At 38.1% G+C, this 16,729-nt stretch overlaps 2 protein-coding genes across 2 annotated transcripts in view; both read right to left on the reverse strand.

The window, feature by feature from the left end:
- Nucleotides 1–1,614: 1,614 nt before the first annotated feature.
- On the reverse strand, nt 1,615–12,301 carry ythdf1 (YTH N6-methyladenosine RNA binding protein F1). Its single transcript, XM_042491757.2, has 6 exons — nt 11,953–12,301; nt 11,579–11,606; nt 8,322–8,416; nt 5,776–7,404; nt 4,158–4,202; nt 1,615–3,152 (listed from the first exon to the last, which is right to left on the reverse strand). Exons 1-6 carry the CDS (start codon nt 11,980–11,982, stop codon nt 3,138–3,140), a joined length of 1,842 nt encoding a protein of 613 aa, XP_042347691.1. The 5' UTR covers nt 11,983–12,301; the 3' UTR covers nt 1,615–3,137.
- A 608-nt stretch (nt 12,302–12,909) lies between these two features.
- Nucleotides 12,910–16,729, reverse strand: part of LOC121947414 (sodium/potassium-transporting ATPase subunit beta-1-interacting protein 3) — a 35,876-nt gene continuing 32,056 nt past the window's right edge. Inside the window, exons 9-12 of the mRNA XM_042492466.2 lie at nt 15,686–15,883; nt 14,231–14,291; nt 13,994–14,064; nt 12,910–13,882 (exon numbers count right to left, since the gene is read on the reverse strand). Of these exons, the coding sequence (XP_042348400.1) occupies nt 14,009–14,064; nt 14,231–14,291; nt 15,686–15,883 (315 nt within the window). The 3' untranslated portion in view covers nt 12,910–13,882; nt 13,994–14,008. The remainder of the gene's footprint in view (nt 13,883–13,993; nt 14,065–14,230; nt 14,292–15,685; nt 15,884–16,729) is intronic.

Here is a 16,729-nt window from a genome sequence, read left to right on the forward strand (position 1 = left end):
CCAACTTTTCCTCGGTGCGGGTGCAGGATTGCCGCTCCTCGTGTTCACGGCGGACCTTGATTTATTAGCTATACAATTAAGGCACGCGGTGAATGCCAAGAGAGGAAATCTCAGTCTCAGCGTCCTGCATCATGAAGATGGAGAGATTTAAAATAACTGCAGCGAGAAAACACCTGCCTGAGCTCACAGGAACAAAGACTGCCTGTTTTCTCACCGCTTGTGAACAATATTTAACACAACCACACTGTTTTTAGTGCAGATTTTTTGAAGTTTTCCATAAAGATTACAATGAGACTGTCACATATATCAATAATTCCAAACTGAATGGGGATGTAAGTAATTTGTGATGTAGAAAAAAATCATATTTTGGTGGAGCTACTGAGGCTACAACTAATAATTGTTATATTTATCGTTTATTACTTATGGATTGTATTGTATATTTAATCAGAATCAGAATCAGAAGTAGGTTTTCAGGAACAAAGAATTAGCCTCCCTGTATCAGTGCATAGTAATCAAAATAAAAGTAAAAAATTTAAAAAATCACATATATATAAATAGAGGCCTACTCTTAGAAAAACACCCTAATAAAGCCACAGAATGGGCCACTTAATTTCTAGTTTAAAGGGTCCAAGGTAATTTCTGTCATTAAAAGAGTTAATTGATGAATCGATTAGTTAACTGACACAAAATAATAGGCCTTTTCTTTCTCATTTTATAATAAACTGGATATATTTTGCTTTTGAATTGTTGGACTGACTAAATGACAGTCCATTTTTTACTAATTTTTGATATTTTAAAGATAAAATTATCAAAAAAATGCTGATCAATCGTGAAAATAACTGTTAGCTGCAGTCCTGCATGGTGATGCCTTCAGATGTCTTGTTTTGTCTGACCAACAGTCCCAACGTCCAAAATATTGTGTGTACTTTGATTCAAAACAGAGAATAGCCAAATATCACAAAGCTTCAACCAGATAATAATTGGAGTTTTGGTCACTATATGGCTTAAAGGTCTTGTGTTTAGGATTTAGTGGCATCTAGTGGTGAGGTTGTAGATCTTAAATTTTCATTTTATGCAACATCATAATTCTACTCCACTACATCAGATGCAAATATTGTACTTTTGTTTTACTAAACTACATCTGTTTTAGTAACTTTACCTGTACCTCCAGAGAGCTGATGCTGAATGTTTGTGATAAACGGAGGGACCTTTATGCTTTGAGAAAATGTCTTCCAGTTCTTATGCTTAATAAACTCTTTAAAAACGGTCTTGGATCAGCTGCAAACTGCATCTTAACAAAGAGTACAGAAACTTAAACATGCTTTTATTTTGGTTGTTTTTATCTGGTCGCTAATGCTTTTATCTTGTAGCACTTTGAGATTTGTTCCAAATTAAGTGCATTACAATTAAAATCTATTATTATTATTATCAATATTATTAAACTTACAATGCCAACATTTCCTTCTGATGACTTTGTAAATGAGTTTGTATTTTTTCCAGGGTGGCAGGGTATCATATACTGCACAGACTGTACATCCCCTTACAGTAAAGTGTGTGACGTTTAGATTGTGTAATTAAAATGTACTTCATCATTATAATCAAAAGCCCACAGAGAACAGATAAGTATATCTTTAATAATGAACATGATCAAATCTAAGAATGTGATAGTGACCTTTGATACAATGGATATTTAATTCAGGGGTGACTTTAAAACTTTTTTTTTGCATAAATTTTCTATAATCCAATACCAGTAATATAACTCTGATTGCTCCACAATCATACTCCCTCTCTGTTCTTTCACTCTTGCATACACACAATACAGCAAGCAAGTTTTTTTTAAAAAGAAAAGTCACAAACATTTACCATATAGGCTATCTCTGGGTTTTCATACACTTGACAATAAATCAGTTAAGTATAATGCTACAGTTAAACATTTTGAGGCGATCTCAGTTAGAAATGCCAATACATTAAAGCTTACATTTTCTGAGGATGATGTGGACAGGTTATAGCGATGAAAATGATGCAGAGATTATAATTATGTTAAGAAAGAACAAGAAACAAAAAAGAAAAAAAAAAACAAAGTGACAGGCCTGGCTTGTAGATTTAAAAGCAGTACATGCTACATTTCCTCCAGAATTTCATAAACAGAGACCTCCTGTCTGAACAGCAGGGAAACAAAAGTCACCGAAACAGGGAAATTAGACAGAACGCAAGTTTTGTGTCAATAAAACCTGAACTCAGAACAGTAAATTTGTATTTCCGTCCTTTGAATAAGAAAGAGAGGGACCACCTTTAAGAGCGTTTGATCTCTAGACATCTTTTCCCTGAAATCTCTAGCTGAAAAAATTTGAGGTACAGTTCTGGGAAAAAAAAAGAAAAAAGAAAAATACAAATTTAGTGCTGAAAAGAAATGTTAAGGCTCCGCTCTAGGAGACTAAATCCCACAATTTCTTCACCATAATTCTAAATGTAATCAGTTGTAAGCCAGGTGATGCATTATTCAAAATAATTTCCTAACATTAGCGCTTTCTAACGTCACAACCTTGCACGATTATGTCTATGCATACAGAAACTCTCAGTGAACACATTCCTCCACCAAAGTAAAACGCCCCTCACATGAAAAGACGAGGCATCGTAGAAGTTTTTTTTTTCATCTGATAATATAAAATACAACTGGCCACAAACAGATAGCAGACATTTGTCAATAAAGTCTTGTTCACTCGTTAAGATTAACCGATACAAGCACTTAACATTTCTCCAACACACAAACCACAAAGTGAACAGTCACTGAATATCAGCAGCATGTTGTCGAGAGATTTTTCAAAAAACAGACGTGCAGATATTTGTTACTTATATTTAGTTAAGAATGCAAGTTCTGGGGTAGCGATAGAGATTTATAAGGCTAAAAAATACAGAAAAAACAAGAAAATATATATTATTGAAGCGATTCGACTGGTGGAACTAGCTTCATCCCTGCACACATCGTAAAGACTGGGAACCAGGAGCGTCGGGGGTCAAAAATTTGACGTGGGCCAAAGTCAACAAAATTAAATAGAAAAAAATATTAGTTTTCAATTTCTTTATGTCCTTGTGTTTTCTTTTTTAAATCTAAATTTTCGTCGACAGCCGTCTGCTGTTTACTTCTGACGATCCTAAAAAAAATAAAAAGTAGAAATATTAAATTATTAGACATATTTATCAATATGAGATCATTCAAACCTATTATGTTCAAATGCATAACTTATATGTTTTAAAAACAGACCTACAGTGGGGGCAGGTGATTAAATATTACCATTAACCCTTTAAACCTAAGGGAGTGATTTGATTTCTTCAAAAAAACAGGCAATTTATTAAGACGCAGCCCAAAGTTGAGCAAGAAATTAATAAAAGGTTACAGAAAAATTACCTAAAAATAAGCAGAAACAAAACAAGAAAATGACCCAGAAAAGTGCTGAGAATTAAAAGACATGTATACATTTTATTCTCTGACATAACTGTAAATATATTATAAATTATTATTTTTTAATTAAACATCATTAAATTATCTGGACACTTCTCCCTAATTTTTTGGATAATTTTGTAATAATCTCCTCTTCCCCCAATTTTTTAAAATTAATTTCTATGTAATTTTTTGGCACCTCCCATATTTTTGAAAGAAACCAAACCAATTTGATAATGTTTCAGATCGTTAAATAGCTTGTAAAAGGTGTCTGAAGGCAAGAACACTGATACTGATACAGGTTTCAAAGGGTTAATCAACTCTCTGATGGAATTATATCACGATAATTGACCATATTATCATTTTTGTAAAGTTCTGACCCTGTTTACACCTGATACTAAAATGTGGCTCAGTAATCTGAACACAAGTCTCCATTTGAGCTGCGTTCACACGTGCGTCTGTCTACGTCTCCAGCTGAACGCTTGTGTTCAGATTTCGTTACCGCCTACGTCTGTATTTTAATAACCGGTGTAAACAGGACCATCGATTCTGAACAAATGTTAAATGCACACAATCAAAATGAGATACTGAAGATTGTTTGATGACTCCATATGAGGGCACACTTTTGTCACACAGTGATATGTATCAATATCAGAAAAACACAAATATTAATATTCTCTGAGAGACAGAGTTAGAGAGCAAGGAAAACAGACTTTACCTGATCGATTCTGGATCGGCTCTGTATCGAGGCAGGTTCATAGCTCTGTCAAAAAACACGCAAAGCCTTACTGTTGAGTCACGTTAGAAATACAAATCTCATCACTTTTAATAACACAACATGTAAATATTTCATCAACAAACCTTCCAGTCGCTTCAAATCAATGATCAACGGATACAAATGTACGGAAAACAAACCGTCTACTAAAACTAAGGGACTGCACAGATATTATTAGGCAGGAAGAAGGAGGTCAGAAAAAGAGGGGAACGTCTGTTATATTTTCCTTACTCCATAAAATAGTTCTAACATTTATTACATAAAAACAGATCAAATTGTCAAATCAACAACATGGCTTTCATGTGTGCCATATGCCACAAACAGCGGCCTCTGTCTCTGTATCAGGGCTCTATTTTACGTCAGACAAGAGGCTAAAATAGCATCAAAAGACACCTGGTCACCGTGCCTGTTTTATCTGAGTGACAGAGAGACGCTCTGCAACATCACATAAAAACATGACGTGGGTTAAGACTCTGCAGCTTCCTCTACTATCAAATCACATTAGAAATTTGGAAATCTTTAATTTGATTACTAATAAATGCTTTATTAATATTTGAATGTTTAAATTGGCCCGTAACATTAAAATAATCATAACTATTGAGCGAATTCCATTTACGACATAAGCACACTGAGGGACTGTTTTATATCATAACTGGGTACATTATCTTAAATTAAAAGGAGCTTTACCTGTTCAATACAATCATTTTATTCTGAAATATAATCTTAGGGCCCTGACGCACCAAGCTGATGGTCGGCTGTTGGTCCAAGTAGGATTGCGTGGCGAGCACCTGTCACCCTTGTTTTATCAGCGCGCCCCGCATCATTGGCAATAGTCAAGTCTGTTTTTTCGGCCAGTTTATCATTTTGACTTGGGGGGGCGGAGTCTGTGGATGAACGAAATCACTCGCTCAGGGCGCAAAAAGAGAAACAGAAGTAAGGAAAGCAAATAACTAAAATAAAGAGGCCGTGGGATCGCAACAATCTTGTAATATTAGGCATAATCATGTTGTTTTGGGCTTTTTTAGCCTTTACTGGAAAGGACAGCTGAAATGTGAAAGGTGGAGAGAGAGGATGAAATGCAGCAAAAGGCTGCAGGCTGGAATTGAACCTGTGGCCGCTGCAGCCATTGAGCCCTTTAGAAGAAATATGTTGTTATTGTTTGTGTTATTGTTCACTAGTGTACAGTAAATATGCTCATTGTCGTTGTTAATGTGCTAAATCGCTAATTAGCCTCTTGAATCCGTCCCGTCTGTCTTTTTTTTCTCTCGTGCAGGCGAAAAACATATGCGGGTTGTAGTTTTTGTGTATTCGAGCGCAACTTTTTGACTGAGACCGATGATGTGAGGCGACGCAGCAGTCGGCTTTCGTCAACAATAGTTCTTTGATGTCGGCTTGGTGCGTCTGGGCCTTTAGTCAGGGGAATAATCAGAAGAAAATGTTAATAACACCGAGGAGGTTTTCGCTTTTTTAAAAAGGTTTCCCCTTCACCCCAAACATTTTTGTACAGTCCCTAAATATGTTCTCACTGAAAAGCGCTCTGTGTGAAATCTGAAGGAAATACCTTTTTCACCACCTCCTCCTCCTCCTGCTTCTTCTCATAGTGGGAAAAGTCATCAAAGATGGAGGTGGTGTGTTTGTACTGGGCGATGATCTTCAGCACCTGCTTCGCCTTCTCCAGAGGAACCTCTTGAGTGTCACGTGAGTTGGTGACCGGCTTGTTGTCATTGTTCTCCAGGCGGATGTGGCGCAGCTGGCTATTAGGCACGTCCTTAACAAACAACCAGTTCACGTCAAACTTGCCCTTCCACTTGTCCTGCGCCCAAACGCCAGCGCTGGTGCCGTAGTCCACGGGCGAACGCATTTCGGCCACGCCGCAGAAATGGCCGCTGCCGTTGACACTGAACAACAAGTAGACGGGACCTTTAGAGTTCATCGCTCTGAAGGCGGAGTCCAAACGTTTGTTGCCGTGCTCCGTGCTGCACCAGATGGAGTACTTGATGGAGCGGTGGATGTCGTCCTCAGAGTAGCTCTTGATGATGAACACGCGGCCGTTTTTCAGGTTCCAGTCGAACTCCTTGGGGTTGTAGCTGTGGGCCGCTCGCAGCTTCTCCAGTACAGGGTGGGACTCAGATCCCGGCTCTGGAGGCACGCCTCCGCCTCCTCCGTTACCGACACAGCCACCGTTAGAGGAGCCGCTGCTGTCCAAGCTTCCGCCACCGTAGCACAAGTTGCGGTTGCGTGGGGCTACCCAGCGGGTCTGAGGTGTCGGAGCAGAGTTGTGGTTCTGGTAAGACTGTGGAGGAGGAGGTGGAGGACCCTGCATGGTCATCTGCTGCACGAGGGACTGGGCGGACTGTAGGGACTGTTGGAGGGGTGGCAGGAGACTGGGAGCATGGGAGTGAAGCTGGGGCTGCTGGTGATGGTGGTGGTGGTGATGGGGGGGTAAAGGAGGCGCCATCTTGGTGGCGGCCCCTTTGTTATCCCATGTATCGATGTCCATGTTGTGTTTGATGGGGGGCGGAGGCAGACCTCCTCCAGCTATGGGGGTGCCAGGTTTGTTCTTGGTCTTTTGTTGCTGCAGCTTGGCAGGTTTACTTGCAATAGCAGCCCACGACGTCGGTTTCGGAGGGGGCATTCCAATTGGTGTGCCGCCGTTGCCCGTGGCAACAGCTGCAGCTACACTGCCACCTCCGAGAGAGCCTGCGCTCTTCACGCCAGACCCACTTCCTGTCACATCTCCCCCTATTTTTAGGCCCAGCATGCCCTGCTCCAGGCTGTTCATACCTGGAGCCTTGCTCAGGGTGTCGCTATGGAAACCTGTCTGGCCGTCAGGGACTAAGGTGCCTCCGAGGGAGCTGGGCGGGTAGCTGTAACTGCCCCCGTAGGCCGAGCTCTGAGTCTGCTGGCCCTGAGAGCCGCTGGTGCCCCATGCTGAGAAGGCCGGGTTCTCTGGGAAAAAGTTAAACCTGTGAGGGTAGATGCTGCTGCTGAGCCCGCCCGGCTGCCCAAAAACCGTGTCGTGCATGAAGTGGTGGTCTCCATTGCTGAGGGGGGCGTAGGGTGTCAGGTAGGGGATTGGTGGGTCACCTCCTGTAGACCAGGGAGCCTCACTGAGAGGGTAAGGAAATCCAATGGAGGGGGCATAGTAGCTGGACAGGTAGGGGTCTGTCATGGACTGATAGCTGTTATTCTACAAACAGAGACAGAGTTCGGGTGATTCGTCAGAGCAACAAGATGTGATGACAAAGAGGGCTGAGTGACAAAACGGTGACAATCATTTTTTCAGAAAAATTGGTATGGATAAAAAAATGTTCCATAAATGCTCCATATATTTAAACTACCCATCCGCCTGTAGAGGGGAACAGTAATGCACCTTAAACAGCAGTTAGCACCTTTCATTAAGCAGAAGAAGAAGACGACTATGTTTAAAAAGTGACAAATAGATCTACCTTGTTCTCATTTGATGATAACAGTATGTCAGCAAGTTAATGTGACTGACTAACCGATGTTATGACATGACATAAAGGTAAGGGGAATAAAACTTTCATACATCAACACGACTGTAAAAATGACTTCTGTCTCAGTCAAGTCACACAAACTTTCATCACCATTTCACGTCTTTTGTTATTGTTTTGAGTGTGAAATTGTAAACTTTGAGTATAAAACTAGTACAGAAAATACTGATCACAGTTCAAATTGTTTTTTCTGTGTATTCTGTTTCCTTTCTCACAAAAACAAAATGTTTTAAACCATCAGTGTAGAGTTTGACATCTGTTTGACAATTTATTTACTGACATTATTTTGATTCTAATTATTTTGAATCTACCTCTGATTTGTGAAATATTCTGCTGTTTGGCAAAATGTTTGTCATGTCCCGACAATAAATAACAGTTTAAACCACAATTAACTGCAAGACTTCTTCAACTTTCACTTTGGAGCAAAAACCAGCCTTTAAACTTCAAAGAAATAATGATTTGACTTTTTTGGTAGATAGTTATCTATGAAAATTTTATATCGTGATAACATTTTTAGCCATATTGCCCAGCTCTGATGATAATACATTTTTAAAAAAAGTTTCACTAGAGATAATTCAAATGTGTTTCCTACCTGGTTAGACTGGTTGGTGAGATAAGGCTCAAAGTCATTGTCATGAACTGTGTCCTTCTGGTGGAGCGAGCCATTCTGCACTGACACTGGGAAGGCTGCAATAAAATCAAAGTGTCGTCAAAGCTGCGAATCCAATATGACACATCACAAAACACAAAACTACTTTATGATGAAGCCTAAAATATCTGCTCTGTAGCTGTAAATACAACATCACAGATTTCCCATGCAAAATGTCTGCAGGATTTTTTCTACAAAACAACATACACTCATAAAGAAGTAATCTCTCTCTCTGTGGTAGTGTATTTTTCTGCCTGTATTTTACTTTTTTTTTCTTGCTTTCTGCGCTCAGGTGAGCTCGGGCTTTGTAGTACCAGACCGTGAGCAGCAGGCATCCAAGTGACACAGCGCAGGAAAAAAAAGAAGATAGTGAGGTGAAATGTTTAATGACAATCTGGGGTCGACTTTTACTTTAACGCATGTTTACAGTAACAGTAACCAACAAGTTATAATCGAAGAATTCAAAAAGAAGTCTACGGGAGGTCAAAATGAGTTGATGTGTAAACAGATTATTCTGTCTGCTGGACAAACTTAGCCCCAGGAGGAGTCGACCTTTCAAAAGTGCAAAGTGTTTACATTGATAAGCTGTTTGTCCTTACAGTGCTTCATTACTGCATACAACTATCAAACGTGGATTAAAAAATGCAGTGACGCAAACATGATATTTAGTAACATTTAGACATTAAGAGGGTTTCCACAGATTTGCGCAAAACTAAAGTGATATTTTTGAAATAAAACACAATTGACAGATGACTGCGTTTCCATCGAGTGACTTTATGCAACTTCTCCGCTCGTGATAACAATCCAAGAAGCATGGAGATGGATGTTCAAAACATCAGCAGATTTATTTCTATTGCAGCCACCACGCAAAAGTGACCGGCGTGTTATGCGATGGATAATCGAAAGGCGAGCCCCTCATATGTGGAGGCGACCACGCATGAGGGATTTCTGGGAGGTGATAGTCCACGATTTCACAGAGGAATTGTGGATTCAAAACTTCCGAATGATTCGCTCAACTTTTGAAGAGTTATGTGATGCAATAACAGCTCCTATAGCGACTCTTTCGCACACGTCATGTGACCTATAAAAGCGAAACAAGTGTTTCCATTGCAGTTTTCAAAATATGTCTTTTTCAAATCGCGTGAGATACTACTTAATGCGAGTGTAAAAGCTTCTTTGTGATAACGGGGAGTTTTTTCTAAATTGACATGTTTCCATTAGGCGCATTTTATATCCGCAACTTCAATTTGCACAATTTAGGGGTTAATGGAAACTTGAGATTTCTCTGTTGCCTTAAGGCCACTTTTTTTTGAATGGCGACCAGTTAAGACAATGTGAAAATACCTGGGGGCCACTTGCTTCTAGCATCTTATGGGTTATATTAAAAAATTATATATAATGCTTTTTTGTTGTCTTTTGCATGTCTGCTATCTAGCAGCTGTTAGCTTTTCGATGGCTTGTTTAGCATCTGTTAATGAAAATGCATTAGGTCCACCTGTGTAGTTCCTTCTTAGTGCATTTTTACAAACGGTATGATTGTCCTGCCACTGTGAGGCGAACTGAAAAAAACTGCAAAGGGATCTTGCTCGACTAACCAATATTGTGTGGCATGAACACACAGCATATTTTGAATAACAAGCCGTGAGCCCTTTAAAATTGGTCTGTGGGTCACGATTGGCCCCCAGGGCGGACTTTGGACATGCCTGAAATAAGGGCTACAACAAAACAGGAGGGTATCCATGTTCCCAGCTCAATATCCTCTTACACATAAAGGAGACCTTTCAAAGGGGTTTATGTTCTCAGCAATGTTTTTTCCCCTCTGGGTCAAATGTTCGTGCATTTTTCCCTGAAATCACCCACCTACAGCTAAAAGTCTACTGACGTTATACTGAACGTTCACCGCCAACGATGTTCTTGATTGGTATCTATAGTGGATGAATAGATTTTTGCCATTTCTATCCCTTGGGTCTTTTGCAATATAATTCAACAATGACTGTTTATATCAAGAACACAGGACCCCGGGAACACATGACATCTGCACCACAGTAAAATACATAAAAAGTTTTTAAAAATGGCATCACAAGATAGATAGATAGACAAAGATAAAGAAATGAAAGGGTCAAATTAAAAAGTTGGGAGATTTTCTATAAATGCTGTTTTAAAAAAAAAAAAAAAAAACATTAATAGTGGAACATACGGAAAACATATACTATCATAAAAATATTAATTGATTTGTCTGGAAAAAAATCTTAATTTAATTTGTCATTTGATTGAATGTGGCACTTGTGATGTTGGTTCCTTTATCCTCATCTGCATAATGGTGAGGCATTCTGTAAATTATTTAAGTTAGTTATTACAAACTATTTCCAGATTTCACAAGGCAACATCAGAAAAAAACAATAAATAAAATACTTTTTTAAAGAGTTTTGGCAGATTTATTTACAACATTTTAATACCAATTAAGGTTAATAAATGCAATGCCCTTTAAGACTTTTTAAGGATCCATGGGAGCCCTGTCAGTTGTGTGTGAGGCACCAGGTGTCAGTTGTATACAATACAAAACAGGTTCATGTGCAACTTGTATGAATGAAATATCTGTTTTCTTGACAACCTGCCTGAATTTGTGTTGCATGGCCTTCCAGTGTTTTAGCACGTATGAACAAACTCTCATCCCATAACTGCATCTTTTGACATTTTATCAAGGTCTACATTATGACTCTTCTATTTTATCTCTGCTTCTGTCTATTGCTGTTTCTACTTTCTATTGCTGCTCTGCATGTTATGCTTAGTGTGTGTTGCTGCTTCATGCAGCCTGTGTGACTATTTGTACTAAAAGGCTGTAAGTTGTTGATATTTGTTGCGTGCATGGCTATGTTGTGAATTTAACACTATAAGTTGTTGCTGTGCTATTGTTTTGTACTGTTGTTGTATTGTTTCTTGTTGCTTCTCATGGCTTTATTTCTGTCTTGGGAGTTCATGTTCATGTTGTAGTTGTTGCTGTCTTTATGGTGTCCTGCTGCTGTTGTTATGTGAATTTTATCATTTTTCACGTTTCAACACATCTTTCCAAGGGACTGCAGTTGAAAATGAGCCTGATGCTAACACTGGCACATTTAACAGAAATATGATTTAATATGAGTTGTCCTTATAAATAAATAAATGTAATCAAACATCTTCAGACACAGAAACATGTCTCTTACCTTTGCTTGCATCTTGTCCCTTCGATGTCTTGGTGGTCACATTATAAGGAGGAAACATGTGAAAGAAGAAAACACAACGCTTGCATTGGTTTCCACTGTTACTAAAAGCATCACACATGATCCTAGCTGCACACTGACATGCTAACACTCCCCTCTGGTTACTGACTGACACATACATTTAAAAAATATGCTGTTTTTGCCACCAACTCTCAGATGTGGTCCAGGCCTTTGGGTACCAGCAGAGAGCAGCTTTCTAGCTAACCTCTCAGTGAGCTAACTAGCTGACTAGCTCCGGAATGGAGGCATCGTCTTCACACTCACACGCCGTTTATCTCACCTCTCTGCTGGGGATAAATCGTCTCCTCGCTGCTTACCTGAGGGTCAATACTAGCGGCAGACATCATTCATCCACCAGGTGTTGTGTTAACGCTGACAACACGTACAGGGCTCCGCTGAGGCTAACAGGAGCTGTTTGCTGCTAACAGTCAGTTAGCAGCAGCCGTTAGCCGCTGTCTCTGCTGCTCCGCGCGGACCGTGTGCTCGTCGTAGCCGCTGCTGCCGCTCCGCGCCGCCCTGTCCACATTAATCCAGCGGGGCTTCAATCCGCTCCGACCCCCTCCTCTCCGCTAAATTAAAATCCAACCAGCCTCGGTGGCCCTGCTCACTTGCCCCAATGGCAGCTTCATCCGGGGTCCGATGGGCGGAAATGACGTCGGTGACGTAAAAGATGCGTCCGCTGCTACCTAGCAGCAGCAGACTGCTCCAAGAAAAACTGAAAGGTGGGAAAATATTTATATATATTTTTGTGCAATTCATTAATTTTTAATTTATTGGGAAAATTCCGCATTCACAAAAAAGATGCAAGCGGACTATAAACTGGATTTTGAACTTTTCTATCAGGAACTACAACAATACGATATTATAGTAAAAAAAATAATGAAATTTAAAAAAAATATGGCATCACAACAAAATAAATAAAAAGACTAAAAACATAACAAACAATGGCCCTATAAATAATAAAAACAAAAAAAGCAATAAGTAAAAAAATGCCATCACTATATATTTTTTAAGTTAAAAAAAGGCACCACTATAATAATAAACAAATAAAGTAAATAAGCAAATGAATAAATAGTATTGCACCACAATTAAATAAATTAAATGTTTAAAAAAAACACACACAAAAAACATGGCATCATAATAAAATAAATTTAACGTTTTTCAAATGGCACCATAAAAAATAAATATATAAATAAATTAAAAATAACTGGCACCATACCATCATTAGAGTAAATTATCATAAAAAGGCAATAAAACCTATTTGATAAATTTCATATGGACTGATGATATAATATTCTGGATTTATAGTAATTTATAGTAATTTTTCTTTATTTTTCATATTTTACCCCAGCATGGGCAGTTCTGTGTACATGATGTTGATGTATTTTTGTTTGTTCAATTAAGAAAAATAATAAAATTAAAAAGCAGACTGGTATGCTGTGTCTACATACAATTTCCAGGTTAAAAGCAGTTTTAAAAACCAACGAACTGTGGCAAGAAAGCAGTATTTTGACAGTGTAAATAATAAATAAACAGGATTTATAAAAATAATAAATAAAATGGTAGAATTTACCATGAGACCATTTCCATCTGTAGTCCCTAGTCAATGTGTTAAAAAGATTTCCTAAAATACACAAAAACAAAACAGTGCTTGCAGTTTAAACTGTAAAAAAGGACACGCAGCTGTTTAAACAGTAGAAAGAAAAATAAATCTCAGTCTTATACATTTTTAATAATAAATAAATGTGTGCAGCACTGCAATACAAGCTGATTTGTGAATGTGGTTTATTTCACCGAATTATATCATACACTACACAAGTTGGGATGGTAACTTTTTTCTAACTGAAATTACACATTATTCATAATTTATACATGTTACAAAACATTTTAAAGAAACTGCGACTTATTTACATTTTATGGCTCATACTTCTTTTGTTCTTGAGTGCTTCATATTTAGTTATTTTTATCTCTTTTGCACACACAGACATGAACACGGAGGTAGTTTTAAATGTGGATTTACAGTGTTTGAGGCCTGAGGAAAAAAAAAAACATAATGAAAAGGCCTGCACGTTTTTGCACAGTGTGACCGTGTTTTTGCACAGTGAGGTCCAGCATCTGTCAGCCGGTGTTTTTATTAACAAACAGGCGAAGGCAGTTTCACAGTGACAGTCTTCAAAGTTCTCTTCCGTCCTGCCAGATTCATCCACAGGTTTCATAAACCACTTTACTCCTGTGGTTATTTATAATCTAAGCAAAAATACAGAAAAAATGCATTTGTGTTTGAGATGTTGAAGAAACAAGGTGGTTAATGAAATAGAGTGGGTGGAAAATAAGAGGCAATCATGACGCTAAACCTACCTGCAGATCTTTACACTAGAAGAGCAACTGAGAGGGTTTGGATGGATGATGAAATTCACCCATAAAATTAACTAAAATAAAATGGGAAAAGAACAAAATGAATAAATGAACCTCAGTGTAAAAAAACGAAATGGAATGGCAAATGCATACAATGTCTTTTAAACATATAACGTATGTAAAATTGATCGTTTTTCCTCAAAGAAATGGCATCTGTGGTGTGATCAGGAGCATACTTACAGCTGTCTTCCTCGTCTGAGAAAGTGCTGACGATGTAACAGGCATAAACAAATCCTGGGAGCTACAGGATCAAACAAAAACATGTATAAAAGTGAATCACTTGGTCAAAAAAAGTTGTTTTTTTTAAATTGCTCTCAGTTTTTTTTAACTCACATTCATGCTGGCTACATGGATATAAAATACATGATAACAAATGATGAAAAAGTCTATAAAAAACAGATAATTAGCAGCGGTGTGAGGCAAAAAAACCCCAAATCCCCTTATAAACGGTGATACAGTGGGCGGGTGTAGCTCGGTAGAAAGAAAATACTCCCTACATGAAAGTGCTCACAGCAAGGTCTACAGATATTCTTGAGTAATCAGGTCATGATTTCTGGAAAGAGACGTTGCTGTGTAGTTTTTCAAATTTAGTTTTTTGATGCTTTAAGCACCAAAAGCAAAGTACCATCTAGTTTTATTATATTAAAGAGAAAACAGACATCTCTGCGTCCGATATTGCCATCTGGAAACTCACACCAAAACAATCTAAACTGGTAAATAGCACTGCAGGTAAGATGTTTTTTTGATTTGAGTTCACAACTTTTTAATGTTTTTAGTTTTGTGATTAACAGTATATTTTCTATTTTTTTTACTTCACTACATTTATCCAAAACTTTAAGTCACTATGCACTTTACAAATTTTGTGAAGTTTTTAGCATTTAAAGCATCAGAAAAGTTTATAAAACATGATGTTTTTTTATTAAGTAACTATCCTTCAGTCAGTGCAATTACAGCTGAAACAATTAGTCCATCAATCAATTAGACAATTGGCAGAAAATTAATTAGCTATTTACTATTGTTGGTAAACACTGCAGTTCTTTTCAAATTTGTTTTGAGTGTTTTTATTTTATTCTATTCTAGATTGGTTACTTTTAATTGAGTACATTGAGTACGAGTTCTTGATTATACTTACTTTTACTAAAGTAATATTGTCAATGCAGGACTTTTACTTGTAGAGTATTTTTGCAATGTTGTATTTGTACTTTCACTTTAATAAAAGTCCTGAATACTTCATCCGCCACTGCTGATGCCACATCAGACGCTTTGATTTGAGTCACTAACTACAAGATTCGGCGTCTCAGAAAATTAAAGTACTACAGAGTGACCGAAATCAGAGTCGTGGCTGAGAAGCTCAGAAACACGCGTACCACCACTCCACGTCAAATGTGATAATGTTGAGCCATTTTTAAATGCTCAGGCCTGTTTTCAAATTTAGAGTTGCTGTTGCTAGGCAACAGTCCAATCCTGTGTGCACTGATGAATATTTATTGATACTAAAACAATATTAAATGTTTAACAGGCTTTTCAGTTTAAATTTTCAAAGCATCATCGAGTAATTCTGATGTTTTTTCACTCGTTTGATGTTAAAACAACAAATGAACGGACGGCTGAGTTTACTGCGCGACAGGGACTCACTGAGATCAGCAGCTGGACGACGCAGTGCAGGATTTCGATGTACTGGTACTCCAACCAGCAGCTCAGCACTGTGGTCAGCTCCGGGTTCTTCTGGTTCTGCCACCCAGCGGAGGGAAGGCCGTCGCTCTCGCAGCCCGGCCCGTTGTCCTTCCACCATGAGCGATGTGACGATACTCCCAGAGAGAGGATATCACTGTCCTGCAGAGACAACACACACGACTGTTCAGCTCTCAGACTCCTAAAGAGACTCTTCATTAAAGAGAGTGCAGTAAAAAGTGTGAAATCCTGCTAAAAAAAAGATGAGATCAGACGAGAAGATCAGATGTAGTGTGAACATGATACGGTCTCCCGTCTGGAGCCATTACTAACGATTTTTTTTATTCTTTGACTAAACTATCACTTTTTTATTTTATTTGTATTTTTAGCAGAAAAGAACTCAAAGAAGAATGAAAAACATTACGAGCTGTGCAAAAAAAGCAACGAAAAACATAAAAACAGAGAAACAATAAAACCAAGAAGTTAATAAACAACAAAACTTTCTTCTTATATAAGGGCAGAGTAAAAACGAATACAGCATATTAAATGTTTATGTAATGTGATGTCACTTATCCAAATTTTAGCATATCTACAGAAAAAAAGGAACTTTTAATCAATATTGTTCATATTAAATTAAATATTTTTATGCATTTTTATGGCAGGTTATTCTCTGAAGTCTTGCAGAGTTACATGTTCACAAGCGAGAATGCAGATGGATTACTGAATGGGCCTAAAGAGCACAGGTCCAGGGGCCAAAAGTGTATAGAGGTGGCCCTTGAACTTCAAAATGTTACCCAAATTAAAAAACATACATTAACAGAGACTCCAAATGACCATGCATCCAAATGAGATGCAATAAAAAAAACTGTAAAAAGGAGCAAAACAACCAAAAAAGACAAAACGTTACCTCAAAGAGACAAAAACAACTACATAGAGACACAAAAGATGCAAAAAAAAAACCAAACTGAAAAACAAACAAATAATGTGAATATAAAAGAACAATAAAAA

Source organism: Plectropomus leopardus, chromosome 9 (genome assembly GCF_026936395.1).
Source record: "Plectropomus leopardus strain MGB_pleo_1.0 chromosome 9, ASM2693639v1, whole genome shotgun sequence".
Taxonomy (NCBI): domain Eukaryota; kingdom Metazoa; phylum Chordata; class Actinopteri; order Perciformes; family Serranidae; genus Plectropomus; species Plectropomus leopardus.

Bases quoted from the DNA above. Each gene is read 5' to 3' on its own strand.
- ythdf1 (XM_042491757.2), bottom strand. From the start codon at position 11,982: ATGATGTCTGCCGCTAGTATTGACCCTCAG. The intron at 8,417-11,578 runs GTAAGAGACATG...ATTTTATTGCAG, and splicing joins GGGACAAGATGCAAGCAAAG to CCTTCCCAGTGTCAGTGCAG. The intron at 4,203-5,775 runs GTATTTCCTTCA...GTTTTTTGACAG, and splicing joins AGGAGGAGGTGGTGAAAAAG to AGCTATGAACCTGCCTCGAT.